The sequence below is a fragment of the Rousettus aegyptiacus genome, unplaced genomic scaffold (genome assembly GCF_014176215.1).
Source record: "Rousettus aegyptiacus isolate mRouAeg1 unplaced genomic scaffold, mRouAeg1.p scaffold_m13_p_1, whole genome shotgun sequence".
Classification (NCBI taxonomy): Eukaryota; Metazoa; Chordata; class Mammalia; order Chiroptera; family Pteropodidae; genus Rousettus; species Rousettus aegyptiacus.
In genome coordinates, this window is record NW_023416284.1 from 39,912,468 (window position 1) to 39,932,120 (window position 19,653).

Consider the following 19,653-nt stretch of genomic DNA (forward strand, 5'->3'; position numbering starts at 1 on the left):
TAGTTAGTTGATTGTGCACCATCGACCTATTGAGCTGCTTTTGGAGGTCCAGTTTGAGCAATTCTACATATGTAGTTTCCTTGGACATATTAATGAGGCATGATTGATTCATGGCATACAGAGAGTGAATTCTTAGGAAATCTAAAAGCTAGCATAATTGGGAAAAATCTGAATCAAGAACAAAATAGACTGTCCAGTTCAGAGAGGCCAAGCAAAGAAATAGAAACCACCTATAAAATGGAGAAAATAAGAACAGCAATAATGATGGTAATAATAAAAACAATAATTGCACCTTACTAAGTGTGTTTATTAATGGGAAGGATCCGTATATATGATCTTGTTAATCCTTGAATCATATTCATAATAATCACGCTGCCTAATATTTATTTTGAAGGCTTATTCCCAGTCTCCATTCTGAAAACTTTTCATGCACTATCTTATTTAATCCTCTCAAAACCCCTGTGAGATAGGAACAGTTATTGTCCATATTTTACAGATTGAGCAGTTGAAACTCAGAGTAGTAAGCACAGCCTGGAGAGATTACGGATGCACTGACAATGGCCTTTTCCCATGGTTCTCTTACAATTCACCTTTCTTTTTCATTTCCTTATTCTCATTTACTCTTTTGTGAATTCTGATCTCTGGTTTTGTAATACACCGTTGTCATATAGGATACTATGAGAGGAAGTTACATAATTTATATTTTGTTTCATATGCACACCATCTCTCACATGCCAGGATGAAAGTGTCCATTCCATTAGTACATTGTCCATAGTATATTCTAAACATACAGTCATAAATACACCATCTAAAGCAGAAGAGAGGAGAAAGCAAGTGAAAAAGAAAGTAAATGAGGAGAAAGAAGAAAAACATGAAAAAAGGATCTAAACTCTAGATTTGAAAAATAGATATTTTGTCTCATTTAAATACGATCTTCCATCACAAAGCAGGTCCTTCTTTCCAAAAATGTGAATAGATTGGTGCTTTAAAACTGTGTCCATCTGGTTAACTTCAGGATGAAGAAAAAAATAGGATCAGATCTTTTCTGGCTCAGGAACCTTGCTGTTTCATCTGACTGAGATTTGGACTCATTTTTTACTTATTTCAAGCGTGTGCCTCTGAAAGTTATTTCCTCTTAGAAAAACACATACCCGTATCCCATGGATGATTGATTTTATTTGCATCAGTCAAGCACCCATCAAGGATCGGCTCATGCTTATCAATACTCTCCCTAGAACAGTTGTGCAAAAATATATTGATTTTTGCCCAGACCTTTTTCACAGGTCACCAGCCCATGCACTCACTTCATCCAGATGCTGGAGCTTAATTCCAACTGGAACTTGGCCATCCCCCTCTCCAAGCACCCTTCTCTGTCTTACTCGAAGTCAGTTTCATTGGGGGATGGGTAGAGGGAGGGAGGCTAAGACAAATTTCTAAGCCGCATCTATGGTGGCACTGGCTTTCTGTGATAATCACTTGGGGTGGAGGGTTACTTTTCAATTGTTTGAACCCAGAATTTAAATTCATGAACTTGAGCCACAGGATCACAATGTAGCAAGATGCTTTGTGCTCTTGCAATTTTAGGATTTGTGCATTATAAGTACCTATCTGCCTCTTCCCTTATTGCCAGTGCTGATCAGCCTAGAGCTAGCTTCAGGAAGACAGTCTTCTATAAGTGGGTGTTTGAAGAGCTTGCAGTATACACAGTGCTGTACAGGTTATGTAGAGAGTGATTCATTCACTTGTGATTACTCTAAGCCAAGCAAGAATATTATCACATGATTCCTATCCTCTAGTACCTTATTATCTTATGGGAAAGTTGGATATAGAACCGATAATTATAATTTATTGTAGCACATAATAGTAGATTGTGCTACCCTACAGCATACTAGGATTATCTGTTAAGTGCCAAGTGCTTTTAGGCCCTATTAAGATTCAGTATTTCATTTTATCTTCACAGCATGTCTATGTGGTCATTGTTATTATGTCAATTTTACTAGTAAATGAATAGAAAAGAATAAACAGAACAGTACGGTAACTTGATTAAGGTCTTACAGTTATAAGTAGGGGAGCCTTGATTCAAACCCAAGTCAGCTCCTGGAAGCTCAGGATCTTTCCACAACTGGATCAGACTTTTGTGGATCTACATTTCTGAGTTTCTCTTAGAGTTCTCTTATAGATAGATTCCCTTGAGAATGAGTTATTGTCAGTCAGTTATTGTGACTTTCTTTTCAAATGTTTTGAAGCAAATGCAGTTGGCAGGCTTTTAAGGTCACGAGAGGAACTTATATCAGTATTGACAAGATCTTTGTATAGATGTAGATGTGTCCCCCCAGCATTTCACATTAGCGAATTGGAATGACTTCATGGATAAAAAGACCAGCTCTGCATAAACAAATGCCTCTCTGTTTTCTCTTTCTGTGCAGGCTTTCACTGTATTTTTTTGTATCCCACCTAGATTCCTGCACCGCTTATTACCTTCCTGCTTCTACTTTTTTCCCCTCTAACTCCTATGTCTTAGTCAGTTGGGGCTACTGTGAGTACCATAGACTGAGTGGATGAAATAAAACAGAAATTTATTTCTCACAGTTCTAGAGGACAGAAGTCTAGATCAGTGTGTCAGCATCGTCAGGTTCTGGTGAGAACCCTCTCCCGGGTTGCAGAGGGCCATCTTCTCCTATCATCACATGGCTGAACTCTGGGCTCTGTCAGACTCTTACAGGGCACTAATCCCATTCAGGAAAACTGCACTCTCATGACCTAATCACTCCCCTAAGGCTTCACCTCCCTAAGGCTCCGCCTCCCAATACCATTGTACTGGTGGTTAGGATTTCAGTGTATGAATTTTGGGGGGCAGGGAGGACACAGACTTTCAGTCCACAATACCCTCTCCAAAATTTACAACCTAAGCAATCTTTCTAAAACATAGATATGGCCTTTTTATTCTTGATAGATCTCCAGTTATCTGTAAAATAAAGTCCAAATTCTTTAGAGTGATCTTTATTTACACAGCCAGTATTTGTTGAGTGCCTACTATGTTCAAGGTACTGTTCTGAGTGAGGAAAAGGCAGTGAATAAAACAGCCTCTTCTGTCCCCTCTCCAAAAGTCTGTCCCTTCGTCAAACTTACATTCTAATAAGAGGAGACAGAAACTCCACAATAAAGTGATAAAGCAATAAATAATTTTATGGTATAAGTTGTTAAAAATAATAGAGGAGGAAAGTTTTTGATTCCAGTGAGCAACTTGCAATTTTAAATAAGGCAGTCTGGGTAGACCTCATTGAAGTGACATTCAAACGAGCAACAAGGAAGGGAAGAAAACCTGGAGGAAGAATATACCAAAACAGGAGAACAACCAGTGCAAAATCCCGAGGGGGTTGCTTGCCTGGGGTATTACAGAAATAGCAACGAGACCCAGTGGATGGAGCAGAATGAACCAAAATGAGGGCTGCAGGGCATAAGTTCAAAGAAGTAATGGGGGCTATATTATTAGCCACTGTATGAATTTTGGCTTTTACTCTGAATGAAACGGGAAGCCACTGGAGAATAATGAGTGCAAGAGAGATATGATGTAAGTTTTTACAGGATCTTTCTGGCCGTTGCCTGCTATGTTGGGAATAAACTCTGGGGTGGGAGTGGGGTAGATGGATGCAGGGTGACCAGAAAGAGTCAGTAATCCATCCGAGAGATGGTCAGATTTTGAATATAAAGCAAATGGAGTGGATATGAGTATGCAGAAAAGAAAGAGGTCAAGGTTTTCGAAAGATAGCATTGCCATTAATTAAGAAGGTAGATTAGATGTCAAGGAAGCAGGAGGAGGAAGGAGTGAAGAATTATTCACGGTTTTCTGACTGCGGTAACTGATACGCTTTCTAAGGTGATCCTCCATTATTTGTCTTCGGCTTAGTAAAGAGCACCATCATTTATATTTTTATTAAAGCCAGAAAATTAGGATTAATTCTTAACTCCTGCTTTCTCCTCTCTGCCCACACCCAATCCTAACTCCAAAATGTATATCACCAATGTGTCTTTTGTTCTTTACCTTCACTCACAGCACCATTAGCTGAACAACCATTTCTCTGTCCTAGTCTATATAATAGATTCATATTTTATACATAGTATATTGTTGGGTCTAGCTTTTCTATACAGTTTTATAATCTCTGATTTTTGGGGAAATATTTAAACTATCTATATTTAATGTATGGTTGGATTTAGGTCTTCCATTTTGTTATTTATTTTCCATGGTCTCTTTTGTTATTTTTTTCCTCTATCTCCCCTTTACTTACTTTCTTTTGGATTAATTGAATATTTTTCAATTTTTAGAATTTCATTTCTCTATTTGCCTTTTAGGCATTTTTTTTTTTTTTTTTTTTTACATTTCTAAGTAATTTCTTTAGGAATTACAATATGCATCCTAAACTTTTCAGTCAACTTAGAGCACATGTTATTAAACTTCAGGTAGAATATAAAGAGCATGCAACCCTATAGCTTCACTTATTACTCCACAACTCCTTATGCTGTAGTTGTCATATGTGTGGTATCTACATATGCTGTATACCCAACAATACAGTAGTTGTTATATTATCTGCTTTAAACATAGTATCAGTCTATGCTGGCTGTCATAACAAAATACTGAAGACTTAAAAAATAGAAAGATCTTTCTTCTGGCTTTTAGATGGACACCTTCCCACTATGTCCTCACATGGCCTTTCCTAAGTGTATGTATCTAAAGAGAGATCTGCCTTTCCTGATTTGCCCCTACATCCTACCTCTCCCTATCCTCATTTTATACAACTTTTCTACATACTTTATTCTTTACATTTGTTAATCTCTTTACTTGGAATTTTTTGGTTCCTTTTTTTTTTTTTTTTTTTTAGTGTCTTAGTTTAAATTTCACCCTCAGATCTTCCCTGAACCCTCTGTCTAAAATCAGTGTCCTTATTATAGTAACCTGTTTTCTTCAAATCATTAATCATGATCTCTAATTATTATATGTGTTTGTTGACTGTCTCTTTCAGTAGAATATAATTGCCATGTGGACAGAATTTACATCTGTCTTAAATGCTAGTGAATCCCATTTGCTTACTTATTATGACTAGAAGAGAGTAAGTTTTCAGTTAACATTTATTGAATTTATAAAGGACCTTTGCAGTCTAAACTATATTTGAATATTTACCACAGATATAGCTTTTTGAACACAGCACTTTATTTATCTTTATATCCTGAATTATTCAAATGATGCCTATATCACATTAGTTTCATGAATAAGTGAACTAATTAACAAACCATAAAAATACACAAAGTTACCACCTAGTTTCATCAATATCATTCATGACTGACTAAACTAGTTCTACATTAAATTGGAATTTATCTACTTGTAAGTGAAGTTGTTCTAAAAGTAATATTAAAATTGTAAAAATAAATTTGTATTTTCTTTTAGAAATGTTTGTCATTTTAAGAACTGTTCATTATTGAAGCCCACAATCCTTTCCAGCAGCATAAAAGAAATTGTCTAGGTTGGACTTTCTTCCTTCATTATATTTTCATGAGAATTTTAAGGCTGGAAAAAGTCAGGCAAAATGTTTTCACTTTGAGATAAAAAGACTTGGTAAGTAAAGAGTTGGAATAGCTTCGGTGAAAAAATTGACATTAAACCCAGATGGGAAAAAGTTGTGACAAGTGATGAACACTTCCCTGAGCCTAATGATTTCTTTACTCTATCTGCAAAGCAAGGTAACAGACAGCCTCAGCACTGATACATAAAACTGATTTTAATAGAGAAAAACCCACCATGCAACAAGATAGCTTTGTCTTAACAAAATAATCATAGAACCTAAAATTTATCAACTCTAAGTTTGCCTTTGTAACATGTTTTTCTTGACGGTGAACTCTTTGCCAATAGTTTTAATATCTCAGGTGATGTAGTTCTCTGTGTAATTTTACAAACAGTTGGCTATTTGTCATATTAATTTGTTAAATGTTTCAGAGAGAGAATTAGATATGGGCTTGTCCACAATTATGCCCTAAACCAGAACTGGATTCAGGTCTCAGGATTCTTGTCTATGTTCCCTTTGCTATATCAAGGGTCAAAACTCAAATACCAAAAGGAGTCAGATAGCATAAATGAATAAACAGACTAGGCAAATAAACATTTTCTGTACTCCCACAGAGAAGTTTTTCGTTCAGCTTTTATACTCTAGGATTGAATTCCATGATCCCTCCTTTGACAGAGAGATGGGCGTAGAGAAATAACTCTCTGCCACAAGTAAAACTTCATACAATCATGATGATAAATTGATGAAATCCAGTGTCTGTTATGGGGAAATGATACAGGGTAGTGGTGCCTCTTACAAACTGAAGGGTGCAGGCCTTCCGAAGGGATCAGTCACCACTCAGCTCCAGGTGACTCTTGCCATGGGGGAATGTGGGTGGCCCAGTGTCTTACATTTGCCAGTTCTTCAAAAGAAACAAAAATCTGGATTTTAAGTGAAATTGAATTTTAAAATATTGGCTCATTTTTAAAACACATTGTATTTTCCAAATAAAATACATCTGTGGGCCAGATGCCACCTCATACTACCCATTTTTTATCACCGTGTTATACTATAATGCATTTCTATTTCTTCCATATTCCAAATGCAGATCCCACCTTTATAAGGAAGGTTTAGAAGTCTACCCCAAGTTATTTATTGTAAGATAGCCTTTCCCTCTTGATCTAGACTTGTAAGCCACCCTGAAGGAGATCCGTCTCCTTCCAGCTCAAGATTTATACCAATCAAAATAATTTGTAGAACTTTTCTGTCTACTCTTAGAGCTGCCTGATGTCAGAGCTGAAATCTGAGAAGATGGAGGAAATAAGAAAACAGTTATAGAGCTAGACTAGCCCTGTCTATATATTTCTAAGGCAACCACTTAACAAATACAGTAATTGTGGTTAAATTGGTTATTTCATTGAAAAACAAATAACCACTCATATGACACTATGTTCTTCTATACTGTGCTAAATGCATTAGCGAATAAAGCATAAGTAGAGAGATCAACCCTAGGATCAGGCACTCCAGGCTTTCTAAATAAGCACTCAATTATTTGGCAAATTGGCTTTCTCTTTGCTAATCATGGTATGCCTTTACCACCAGATGCTGTGAAAAACCAAAAAATGCTGCTGACCACTTGAGATTCTATTCTCCTGACATTTTCTGCTCCTTTGGTGGCATTCCCTTCTTATTAATAATAGGTATTGTGAACTGAAAGTCACCTATACACCAGATCCTCACCACAACCTTGCCTACAAAACAAATTTTATTATCCCCATTTTACAGTTGTAGGAGATGAGTCTCTGAAAGGTCCAGTAAATTTTCCTAGGTACCACAGCATGTCAGTATCGACCATGAGTTTGAACCCAAGCCTGTGTGTTTCCAATGCCCATGTTCTTTCCACTAAGCCACCATTTTAAGATATAGGTTTTATTATTCAGGTGATGAAGCCAACATCAAGAAGTAATTATCATTGAAAAGATGGTTTGTTACTGTTCTCGAGAGGAGGAGGCATGCCACACCACACAGGACCACACAAGAGGCATCAAAGATGTCCCTACTTGTCTAGTACCTGGTCCTGGGATGATTAGAGCAGGGAATTAGTGGCCCACAGAGGAGGTGGTAGAGAGGTGAGCTCTGAATTATTTAGTTTGCGTAAAAGGCATGCTCACAGGTGAGATTAGCCCTTTACTATCTCTAGGAATTGTCTAGCCCTGAGAGGGGCATCTTTCCAGGATCAATAAGGCCTCAGAAAATATCAGAAATACAGAAAATAAAAAGACATGATTAATATAGCCACATTTCCTTTCCTTAGACCCACACGTTCAAAGTCATCCTTGACTCCGAATTTCTTATATCCTGTAACTGGTTAGTCACTAAAATTGTTTTACTTTTTAAACAAAAATATGCCTCATTCATTCGTTCACAATGCCAGGCATTGTTGTAGGCACTGGGGTGTGAGAAATAATGAAGCTTTTGATTTAAAAGAGCTTAGAGTGTAGGGTAAAAGGCCGGCATATAAACTAATGATTTACTAAAAGAACTTGGAAAATGCCTCAATAGAGCAAGGACAAGGAATATTTGTGCCCTGTGTTTTCACTATCAGCCTCTGAGTGTGTCTGTGTTTCCTGCTCTCCATGCCTCTTATCTCCCTGTCCTGCATACCCTATCAGACTGATTTTTCCTAACTTTTCACCATTTTGCTCCTGGATTCAAAATAGTTTTCTATGGCCTCAAATCCAATGAAACTATAAACATTGTTCTGATTTTCAAGACCCACTGTCTCCTCAACCCTCTTTGTTCGTCTGATATTTCCACCACTTCATTTATTCTCTCACTTGTTACCTTCTGAGCAAATTGCGCCCCATGCAAATAGACACAATTGTAAAGGGTGTGGTAAGTGCTACTAGGAAGTACCTGGTCCTATGTGAGCATGTGGTATGGCACGCCTCCATTATGGTTCATACATCCCACATTTACTCAATAAATTCTTATTGAGCATCTGTGATATGCCAAGCACAGGGCTTGACCAGTCCAGGGTTTGAGACCTAGATCTGCCCCTTACTCCTCGGTGACCTTGGACAAGTTATTTTATCTCTTTTACTCCCAGTTTTCTCATGTCCATAGTGGACAATAGTATCTTTTCCACAGTGGTATTGTGAGGAATAAATAAGATCGTGTATGTAAAATGTTTAGCTTTGTATTAATATGTGATTAGTGAGTCAATAAATTTTAGATGATAGTATTTATACTGTTGTTGGCCTTATGATAGAGACACTCTCTACACTCCAGTAATCCTGTTTTCAAAGGAGGCTAGTGGAGGAGAAAAGAGGTTATTGAGAATCAGTGTAGTTAAGTGACTTGCATAAAGTCACACAGCTAATTAGTATCAGAGCCAGAGGGCAGATCTAGCCACTGTGCCTCCAGAACAAATTGTCTTCCTGTTACACAGCCCCGGCTTTCAGGAAACATGCTCAGAGAGGCCATCTCCTTGTGGCCAAAATATCCAGTTGGTTCATAGTTTGACTGAAAAGAAATCTGTCAGAATGGTTGTTTTGGAGTCTTCGAGACTCATGTAAACATTGAGAAAATACACAAATTAAGTTCGGAAACCCAAACACAGTGTTGGCTATGTTCTTGCAAGCAGAGTTACAGCATAGAGAAGCATGTCTCTTCCTGATGGATTTTACATATTATTTTTGTTCAGAACTACCAAGTGAATTAAGGAATAGAATTTTAGACATGCAGTTAGTTTCAAGTGAGAAGATGGTTATTTCCAGATCTCAGACATGTCTGTCCTTGGAGAACTACGTCTCAAGTTTCCCATGTGTTAACTTTTCAGTTGGGAGGTACTCGTGACAGCTTTGGGACTTTTTTTTTTTTTTACTTTTTTTTTTTTTTTACTTTTTTTTTTTTTTTAACTGAACCTCCCTCCTCATAATCTCTTTCACTCAGCTTCTCCATTAGTTAGACAGAATGAGTAATTCAGAGTCTGACTTTGCCCTGGGGTAACAGCCTGGATTGGGAAGGTGGACATGGTGTGAATCAGAAGTTAGTGCTCTAAACCCAGATCCCCGACTATTTAACTTGAGTTTCCCCTACGTCTCAGCCCTCTCCTCACATCTAGTTCTTGAACCTGATACTACCTGCTGCTACCAGTTCAGCCTTGGGAGTTTCATTTCCTGCTACTCTTTTCTTTAAACTTTGCTTTGTAATCCAAGAGGCCAGCACTAGGTTAAACAAAACTAGATTTCGGAAAGAGCTGAGACACTTGCCGAGTTAGCATTTTAACATTCTTAGATTCTCTATGGACAAATAGATGAAAAAAAAAAAAAAGATATTTTAATATCTTTTTTTCTGGCTTAAACATAGTTTAGAGAAACTATGAAATAGACCCATCTCTTTTGTTTTTCAGATAGACCACATGGTGCAGGGCCATGCTGCCTTCCCTGAACTACAAGCCAAGGCCACAGCCAGGTAACTGCTGACTGCTCTCTGTCCTCTACAACTTTTCATGCTTGACTATATTGAGGGCATTTACTTTAGGCTGATGTGTGGTTTTCAGATCCTATGGGCAATAAAAATGCCCGGCAGTACTTGGTTATAAGATAGTCATCCAGATGATCTAGAACATACAGGTATTAACTTTTAAAATGACCTAAGAGAATTCAAAGAACCTACAGATCCACCCCGCCCCTCACCTTCAACCACCACCACCACCAGCAAAATATGCCAGGAACCATGGTTAAGAAACTGATATAGTAGAAGGAAGATAGATTTTGGAGTCAAACTTCTTGGGTTCAAATCCAGCTTTATTCCTTACTCAGTGTGTGACCTTGGGCAAGTTATTCAAACTCTTTAGACCTATCTCTTCATCTGTAAAACTGAGGATAACTGATATGGAGTAAAATCCAGGTTATACCAGTAAGTAAAGAAAGTGGAGTGCAAAGCAGTGTTGACAATATGCTCCCTTTCATGCAAAAAGGAGGAAATATAAGAAAACACGTATTTGCTCCTTTTATGCTAAAGAAATATAGGAAAGTTAAAACAGAAACAAATGAGATTGCTTACCTATAAAGGATGGGCAGGAATGGGATAGAAAGAAAGGAGGAATGGGAACAGAGTTGTAGCGGAGAATGACACTTCTATGAGTACACTTCTTTTTACATAACTCTAACTCTTAGAACCATGGTGATGTTTCATGTCCTTCTGAAAATAAATAGACAGAAGGTAGGTAGGTAGGTAGACAGACAGAGACAGACAGACAGAGACCAGGATGTGGTTAAGGTAGACAAAATGAAATACAAACAGTAAAAACAGAACCTCTTGTATTAATAATGAATAACATAACTACATTAAAGGGGGTTTGGGAAAGAAAACTAGCCTAAGTAACTTGGAGGAAGACTATTTGGACAGTATGCTGTATGGCTAAAGATAAAATAACTATACATAAATATTATACTCTATCAATTTTTTCCCTAGGTATATGGTTAACTATTCTGAAAATCTTTTATGTGTATATTATAGTTGAGCAAATAAACAAATATATTATGAGTAATAACATCCATGTTTTTCAAAAATAGGGAAAGGGAAGGTTAGAATGAACCCTATGGTACTGACTGGAAATCAGAAGTATTAGGATCAACTTGTGACTTTATATTTATATATATATATATATATATATATATATATGCATATATGTGTGTGTATATTTATATGTGTAATGTGTGCATATATACAAATGGATATAAATAAAAATAAATATAGATATGCACACTTATGTGTGAGTACAAATACACATATTCCCTGCTCTCTCTGCTGAGATGGCCTAGGAACAATGACACCCTAGGAGCAATGTGCCCACCTAACACCGGTTCTGTTTCTAACGGCCATTCTCCTTTTTTTCAATAAATTAATCAGGACTTCTTAGAAAAATGGTCAATTCCAACTCCAGGGCAGGGAAAATACACGAACGTTTTGTAATGTTAGAAAGGAATTGTGGAAGTATATAGGAGCCAGCTTTAAGAATCTCTCAATGGCCTGCCTAATCAGGGACAATTTGATCAGCTGAATAAATAATGATAGTATAAAATAACTCCATGAGGCTATACTGATATAAGTAAACAATTGAAAAATAAATAAATGGGTAAAAAGGGACAGATCTTCCTGTCCACTATAAGGACAATGTACTTAAAATTAATAAATATAGTAGAAATAATGGAAATTGAAAATCATTATTAAGAAAACACCAACCACAGTAATTATTACTGCAAGCAAGAGACATCAATGGATGCTAAAATTAGTGAGTGAAAACAGGATGCAAAGCAGGATATTTGCATAGTCTCAAAGTTTCTCACTATAAGATACTTAGTAATATAATAGGATAAAGGGTAACTTCACAGTGGAGAAATCTGGCAGACAACACCCTATCCAGGTGATCAAAGTTAACAACACTGGCAGTAAGACATATCAACACCACATATGTCTATTTGAAGCACTGAGGTCATAATATGATTCCTGTAATGTTCTTGCAAAAATGCATAATCTCAATGTAAACTTGAGAAAACATCAGACAAACCCAAAGTGAGCAATATTCTACAAAATTATTAGCTAATATACTTCAAAAAGAGATTATGAAATGCAAAGAACTACTGAAGAATTGTCCCAGATTGGAGGAGACAAAGGAGATGCTTTAACTAAAAACAGCATATGATCATCATTTGATCCTGGCTCAGAAAAAGGACATTAGTAAGAGAAAACTTAAAATTCAATTAGATTACTTAATAATATTGTATTTATGTTAATTTCTTAAATAAGTGTAAGGAAAGTCTATTATTTTTGTAGCATTTCCATAAATTTAAAATTATTTTTTAAAACTTTTTATGGTAACAATGCTCAGCTGCTTGGCTTTTTCAGAAAGTAAGGTATTTTATAATATTAACAGAGAAACCCCCTGCAACTAGTAGATGGATAAAGAGAGAGAGTCTGAGGTTGAGTTTAATAGTCTAGGCTTTGGAGCCAAATTGCCTGTGTCTCAGCTTTATCCCTTAGTAACTGGGCAATTTATTTAACCTCTTTGTGCCTTAGTATTTCACTATGAAGGGAAGAAACAATAGTCAACACTTCCCCGAGTTGTTGAGAAAATTAAATGAATTAAAACAGTGATGGCACATGTTGACAATTAAGTGTCAAGATGTAAATGGTATTCAGTAAATGATACTTGTAGTGAAAGAAGTAACCGTTATGGTTGTTATAGTTACTTATATTAAATGTTTCCATTGCACCAAGGGTCTTATTTATATTCCAGTAGGGGAGGCACACTCACACAGAGTAGAATGAAATGCATACTGTACTAGAATTTATTAAGCAGTGCGTCATCACGTATAGAGAAGGAAGGTTGATCCTGACAAGGAGTTTGAGAAATGCTTAACAGGCTTTCCATTCTAGAAGTCTATAGTTACAAGGCTATTACCACCAAGAGGGATCACACTATGTAACCGCATCAACTGGCCCTTTATTTGGCTTACAGACCTTACAAACTTAGAGTTGTCCCTAACTTCAAAAGATTAGTGAACTCTTTAATTATGCAGAGTTTTGTTGATGATATACATATGTCTCTGCAAGGAGGGGTCATAACTTTCATCAGATTCTTGAAGGGCTCCAACATTTATAAACCACTAACCCAAAGACAAGAGCCCTGGATTTGGAGTTTGGAGCTCTAGATTCATACCCACTTCCAACATACATCATTGTGTGAACTTCAGTGTCCTCATTAGAACATAGGAGAATAGTTACGAGAGAACCAGCCCTGAATACCTCTGAGAAATCACTTTAAATGTAGTGAAGTAATGTATATGGGAAAGTTTTGTAATCTGTACTATGACAGTAACTCCTCCTCCTCCTCCTCCTCCTCCTCCTCCTCCTCCTCCTCCTCCTCCTCCTCCTCCTGCTACTATTACTAATGATTATAAAAGAAGAGGCAGTTTTGGCAATAATTCAAGGTTGAGCAGCCGATGTCAGTCATCTATAACCTGCTCACCTTCTTGTGGAAATTGTGGCAGAGTAGCGAAAACGTTGGACTGGGATTTATGGTTCATGTGTCAGTTCTGCCATAAATGTCTTGGTGACTCAGTTTCTTCACCCAAAAACTGATAATGCTGCCCTGCTTAACTCATTTTACAGGTGTTTATATGGATGGAAGTTCCTCTATAGATGAACCTCGTGTGAGTAGTTTTTACTGAAAATAGGAAAGAAGGATTTATGGATTAGCATGCAAACTCAACCAGCAGCATGACAGCCATTTGCAGAGTTCAGTCTGGGAGTCAGAACTAGATTTAAATCCCAGTTCTTTCCACATGCAAATCGACTTCCTGCCCCCTTCCAACTACCTCCCCATATATCTCTTTAGAGCTAAGTTTCACCAGAGCATTGACTATACTCTTGGCCACTATTTTCTGACTTTGTACTCTTCCCTTGCCCACTGCAATTTGTATTCTATGGCCATTGGCCCCCGAAACACTTATTGTTAAGGTTCTCGGCGATCCCTGCGTGATAAGTCCTTAGCATGTGCCCCAGCCCCCTTCCTTGTGCTCTCAGCAGCATGTGGCACCAATGATGACCTCTTTCTCTCCTTTATAACACACGCCTTTTTTGTTTTTTTTCCTGGGATGTCAGAAAATAAAACATTGGTAGTCAAGGTTCTATTAACAGAATTAAGACAATAATTAATTTAGAGGAAAAGAGCCAAAGTTACGATCAGAGACATAATTTATACAACCTTTAAATGTACCTGAGATTTGGTAGACTGGGGACCAGTGCATTTCAAGAAATTGATCCTCAGAGGGATCGTGGGAATCACAGAAGCAAAAGAGGTCTGAGGCATAAATCAGATGAAGAAAAACAGATGATCTTCAAAAGAATAACAAAAAAAATCCAGGGAAAGTGGGGGGAAAAAAACAGGTTGAGAGAAAGTGAATTAGGAGAACTTCATGCTGATAATCTGTAGAGATCTGAAACCAATACTGCTACTGCTACTACTACAATCAGAGACATAATTTATACAACCCTGTGCCTCTGACTCTTCCTTCTTGCTCTGCTTTTCAAGCTCATGGTCTTTTTCTTGACCATAATATCAGAATTCATCACAGCTAATTTCCTGGACCTCTTCTCTCTTTGCTGTCTTTTCCAAGGTGATCCCTTCTACACTCTTTGCTTCATCTCTATTTTAAGGATTCTCAGATTTTATCTCCCACTTGGATATTTAGTATGTATTTAATAAATGTTGGTTTGCTTTCCTTTCACTTTCTTTCTCTATTGTCTTGCAAAGGAAAGTGTATCTCTATTTTATCAGACCTATGAATAGAATATTCCAAAACTGTAGGATCCATTGTGCTTCAGGTCTTAGAAAGAAACAGGCATAGCTTTTATTAAAGCGAAGCTGGCTATTTGGAAATGGCAATAAATGGGATCAGAAACCATGTGCATCTTTTGGTGTGACTTGAGGCTCTTTGAAAGCGGCAATGCAGGCCACCCCAGTCATAGAGCTTGGCATCCGCAAATCCTATTTTAAACTGCAAAAACAAGTGTTGATAAACAGGTTTAGTATTTTATACTCTTGATTTACCATAATTCTTTTATATAAGACATCCCTAAAGAGAAATGTCTTTATGAGCTTATAAATTAAGTAAACACTAACTAGATGTGCCCATGCATGTAACTGGCAACCAAAGTCTCTCTCTGTGTGGGGCCAAATAGCCAGATATTTCACTGTGTAGCCAGAGATCTTTTAACATTGATCATAACTTTGGCTCTTTTCCTCTAAATTAATTATTGTCTTAATTCTGTTATGGAACCTTGACTACCAGTGTCTCAAACTGAGTTTCTGGTGATGTCAAGATTTAGCAGGAAGATGTTGGCTTAATCCAGAAGTGCTGAATTCCAGGTCGGCAGCAGAGCCAAGGTTCAAATTCATTCCTCTGACTGTATGATGAGTGTCTTATGGGCATTTATGATACAAGAGTGAACAAAGCAAAAAAAAAAAAGTCTCTGCTTTCATGGAAATTACACACACACACACACACGTGTGTGTGCCTGTTTGTGTGGAGAGAGAGAAAATGCATCTGCGCACCAGGAATTGATTAACATTCTAAAGAAAAATAGAGATGAGTAAGGAATATAGAATAGGGGTGTTGGGGTGGGAACTCTTTCAGGTGGGGAAACCATCCTTGACGAGGTGACCCTTGAGCAGGACTCTGAATAAAGAATGAGAATAAATTATAGTTATACAGGGAAGATCCCTCCAGTACGAAGGAACAGCAAGGCCCAAGGCCTTGAGCAGTTCCAGGGACATTGTAAAGGCCACTGAGACTGGACCAAAGTGGGAGAGAGCAGAGGACAGGTGAGGGCTGAAAGTCAGCCAAGGGCCAAACTGTGCGAGTCGTTGTAAGGACACTGGATTGTTTTTCAAGATTTTAGTTCTTTAGCAGGAGAAGGACCCAGTCAGATTTACCTTCAAAAGGATTAAGTCGGCTGCTCTGTGGAGGGTCAACTAGACCATTGGTGGGGACAGAGGGACAGGGTGGGAGGTGTGACCCCTGACCTCAGCTTATGGTCTGCTGGAGAGGAAGATTGTAAACAGATAAGCTCAGCTTGTTCTCAGTTACTTTTGCAAGGTTACTGTTAGCAGAAGTCATTTCTCATTGTGATTCTATTGGTTTAGGTCCCTTCAGATTGTCAACATGAAGTTCTCCTAATTCACTTTCTCTCAACCTGTCTTTTTATTTTCCCTCCACTTTCTCTGGATTTTTTGTTATTCCTTTGAAGATCATCTGTTTTTCTTCATCTAATTTATGCCTCAGACCTCTTTTGCTTCTGTGATTCCCACAATCCCTCTGAGGATCAATTTCCTGAAATGCACTGGTCCCCAGTATACCAAATCTCAGGTACTTTTAAAGCTCCCCATTAAAGGTTGTATAAATCCCCCTGAAGCAAGAAAAGGAAAAAAAAAAAAAAAAGGATAAGCACATTTATTAAGAATTCGCATTGTCCCCGACACTGAGCTTAGTGATGGTTTTCTGTATATTATCTCGTTTAATTCTAAATGAAGAAATGAATATTATAGAGAGCTCTCAGACTACATTTCTAAAGATTATTCTCTTTCTATTCTGCTCTTGTGTTCTCAGATTGCTCCCTTGGCCTTTATGGCTTTGTCAACTTCCATCCCTCAGTCTGACAACTGAGGCCATCAGTCTAACACCAAGTATTTACTAGGCTCCCTGAGCTAGTACATTCACGGAACCAGGGTGGAGATATTAATACCTTTCATTCCCTAGGGCGTGCCATGATAATCAGTAAATTCTTGATGGCTTTTGGATGAGAAATGTTTCTTAAATAGAAAGAAGCTAGCTATTATAATACCTTTATTAGGCTTCTGTTTTGCATGCAAGGATAAGAAAGTGCTCAGGGCATCAGGGTCCTCTCTAGAAAACTGAAGGCTGTACTGACTTAAGAAATAAATTCTCCATTTTCTAACTTTCACCGGGTTCCCTGTAGCCTAGCACATGCCTGGAACATGGGAAGAGGGTGTCATAAGATGTTTGTCCTTTTCCCTGTCCCTTTCCGAGGTGCACACTGGCATGCCTGGAGCGTTGTAGTCATATGACTCCAGAGATCCACCCTTGGGAAGCCCAGTGCTACAATGAGATACAATGGTATCAACATCTTAGAAATTTCAGTGCTAATATTATGTATTGGATCTATATTCTTTTTACATTTTAGTAACTATGTTTTGAGCATCTGAAAGGATGAATAAGATATGGTTCTTTCCCGGAAAGAGTTCAGATTCCAGAGATGATACAGATAAAATATTACCATACAGTGGGGGAAAAAGTGCCATTTATCTATTTAATGTATACTTATGAGTGGTACTATGTGCCAGGTTCTCTGCTAAATCCTGAATGTATTCTTGCAATGCTCTGCCTTCATGTAACTTAAAGTCCAAAGGAGGCCGTAGGCAATTAACAAACAAATGAACAAGTAAGTAAGCGTACAGGGACCAAGCATGATACGAAAGAAATTAACAGAGTGCAATGATAGAATACCAGGGAAACCTCATCTAGGCAAGATGATCAGGAAAGCCCTGGCTGGTGGAGGGACAGTTAAGATTTGAGGGATAAAAAGGAGCTAACCATGTGAAGAGCAGAAGGGCCTGACATATATGAAAACCTTGAAGAGAAGGCTGGGGAATTGATATTAGGCCACAATCCATAGCAGGCAAGGTAAAGTTAGAGACAAGGGCAGGGTCCAAGTCAACTAGGGCCTTATAAGCCAAGATAAAAAACTGATTTTGTCCAACAGACAGTGGTTAGCCATTGCAGGTTTATAAGTAAGGAGATAATGTAATCAGTGTTCCTGCAGGGCTTTCTTTCCAAACCAGAGGGAACAGATATTGTCAGACCCCCAACATAGGTGATAAGGACAGGTGGCATTCTACTTCTGAGGGTGCTTGAATATGTCAGGATCATTCCTTCTTTCCTCTTATAAAGTTGGGATTGAAGAGTGAGGAAGAGAGCTGAGGCAGTTGTATTCTGTGTGGGTTGCTATGTGGCCTTCGGCAGTGAAAGAAGCTTTGGTCCAAGATTGGCCTCCAAAAGGTGGTATCAAAGATGAGTCTAGAATGATGATTGACAGAACTAGGTAAAGAAAGCAAAGAAGAGAGTTCTAGGCAAGAGGAAGCAGAATAGGCAAGCATCCAGAAGCATGTTATGGAAATTAAAAGTAGTTTAGTGTGATTATGGCATGGTGTGTGCAGGGGGTGAGGAGGAAGGAAGAATGAAAACCATGTATGCCATACAGTGCAATGTAGGAAGAGCTAGGTAATGAAGACTATCTCGTGCTAGGCAAGGAAGTTTGTGCTTTCTCTTGAGGACAATAGAGAGGAAGCGCAGAAGAGTTTAGACAGGGGCAGAAGTCATAATCAAAGTTGCATTTTTGGAGAATCGTCCAAGAAGGAGTACCGGAAATATAGGGAGCAAGATTTCAAGAGGGGAAATAACGTAGGAGGCCAAAGCTCTAATCCAGGCATTTACATGTGACCTGAATAAAGTAGAAGCAGTTGAGCTGGACAAAGTCTTCTGGTTAGAGGGATATTTAAGTTAGTAAATTGACAAGTCCTGGTGAAAAATTAAATTTGAGAGCTGAGGGGAACAGCTGACTCTTTTCCTCAAATGGTTACTTGAGCAATGGCTTAGATGAGATTGGCTTTGATTAATCCCAAGAAACACAGAAGGAAGAGTGGGTATACCAGAAAAGACTATGTCTGTCATATGATTCATTTTTGTCAAAGTCCCTTTGGACATCTTAAGAGGAAACATTTGATGAGCAGTTGGATATTTGGCCTGGAACTCATGAGATAGAAATGAGCACGAGGTAAGGGCATATGTTCGGGAGTCCTCAGCCCTAGATGGTAACTGGAACTTTGAGAGGAGGACAGAATCACCCAAGGGTATATAAAGAGCAAGAAGAGGGATGAGGACAGATCTCTGGGAGACTTTAGGTATTTAAGGGACAAGTAAAGGAAGAGAATGAGCTAGAGAGGAGGTAAAACCAAAAGAGTATAATGTCCTGGAAACAAAGGCCAGAGAACAAATGAGTAAGAAGTGGTCAAGTGGTGCAAAAAGTGGAAGAGAATTCAAGTGAAATAAAGGCAAATTATTGTCCAGTGGAGAGTTAGCAGCAGAGGAAGTATTGTTCCTCACGATGGGACCAGTGTCAGTAAAATGGAGCAGGCAGAATACATATTGTGGTGGCTCAAGAAGTGAGGATCTGGAGACAGACAGTGTGAAAACTTCTTTTCCAAGACTCTCTTACTCCTGAAAAGGGACCAATTCTTCTGTTAAACAAAGTATTCGGATTTTTGGTTTGCAGGTATGGTCACCATACTTCTGGGCAGCCTATGAATCCAGAAAGTTAAATGATTTATGGACAGGGAGGGGAGAATGGAGATTCCAGGGGTTCTATCTGTATTTAAGATTATAAAAAAATGAAGTCTGAAAAAATCTTCCCAGACTCTTGGATTTTTCTAAAGCTAGAAAGGAGAGGGAACTATGTGTTGATCATCTAC

General features: G+C 38.1%; 1 protein-coding gene across 14 annotated transcripts in view; it reads left to right on the forward strand.

Moving 5' to 3' along the window:
• FGGY (FGGY carbohydrate kinase domain containing) overlaps nucleotides 1–19,653 on the forward strand; it is a 401,184-nt gene that overhangs the window by 246,099 nt on the left and 135,432 nt on the right. For all 14 annotated transcript variants that reach the window (XR_001598827.2, XR_004955141.1, XR_004955142.1 and 11 more), the window contains one exon: nucleotides 9,949–10,010. Coding sequence is in view for 10 of the 14 variants with exons in the window: in XM_016159901.2 (XP_016015387.1) it covers nucleotides 9,949–10,010 (62 nt within the window). In the remaining 4 variants the exon portion in view is untranslated. The remainder of the gene's footprint in view (nucleotides 1–9,948; nucleotides 10,011–19,653) is intronic.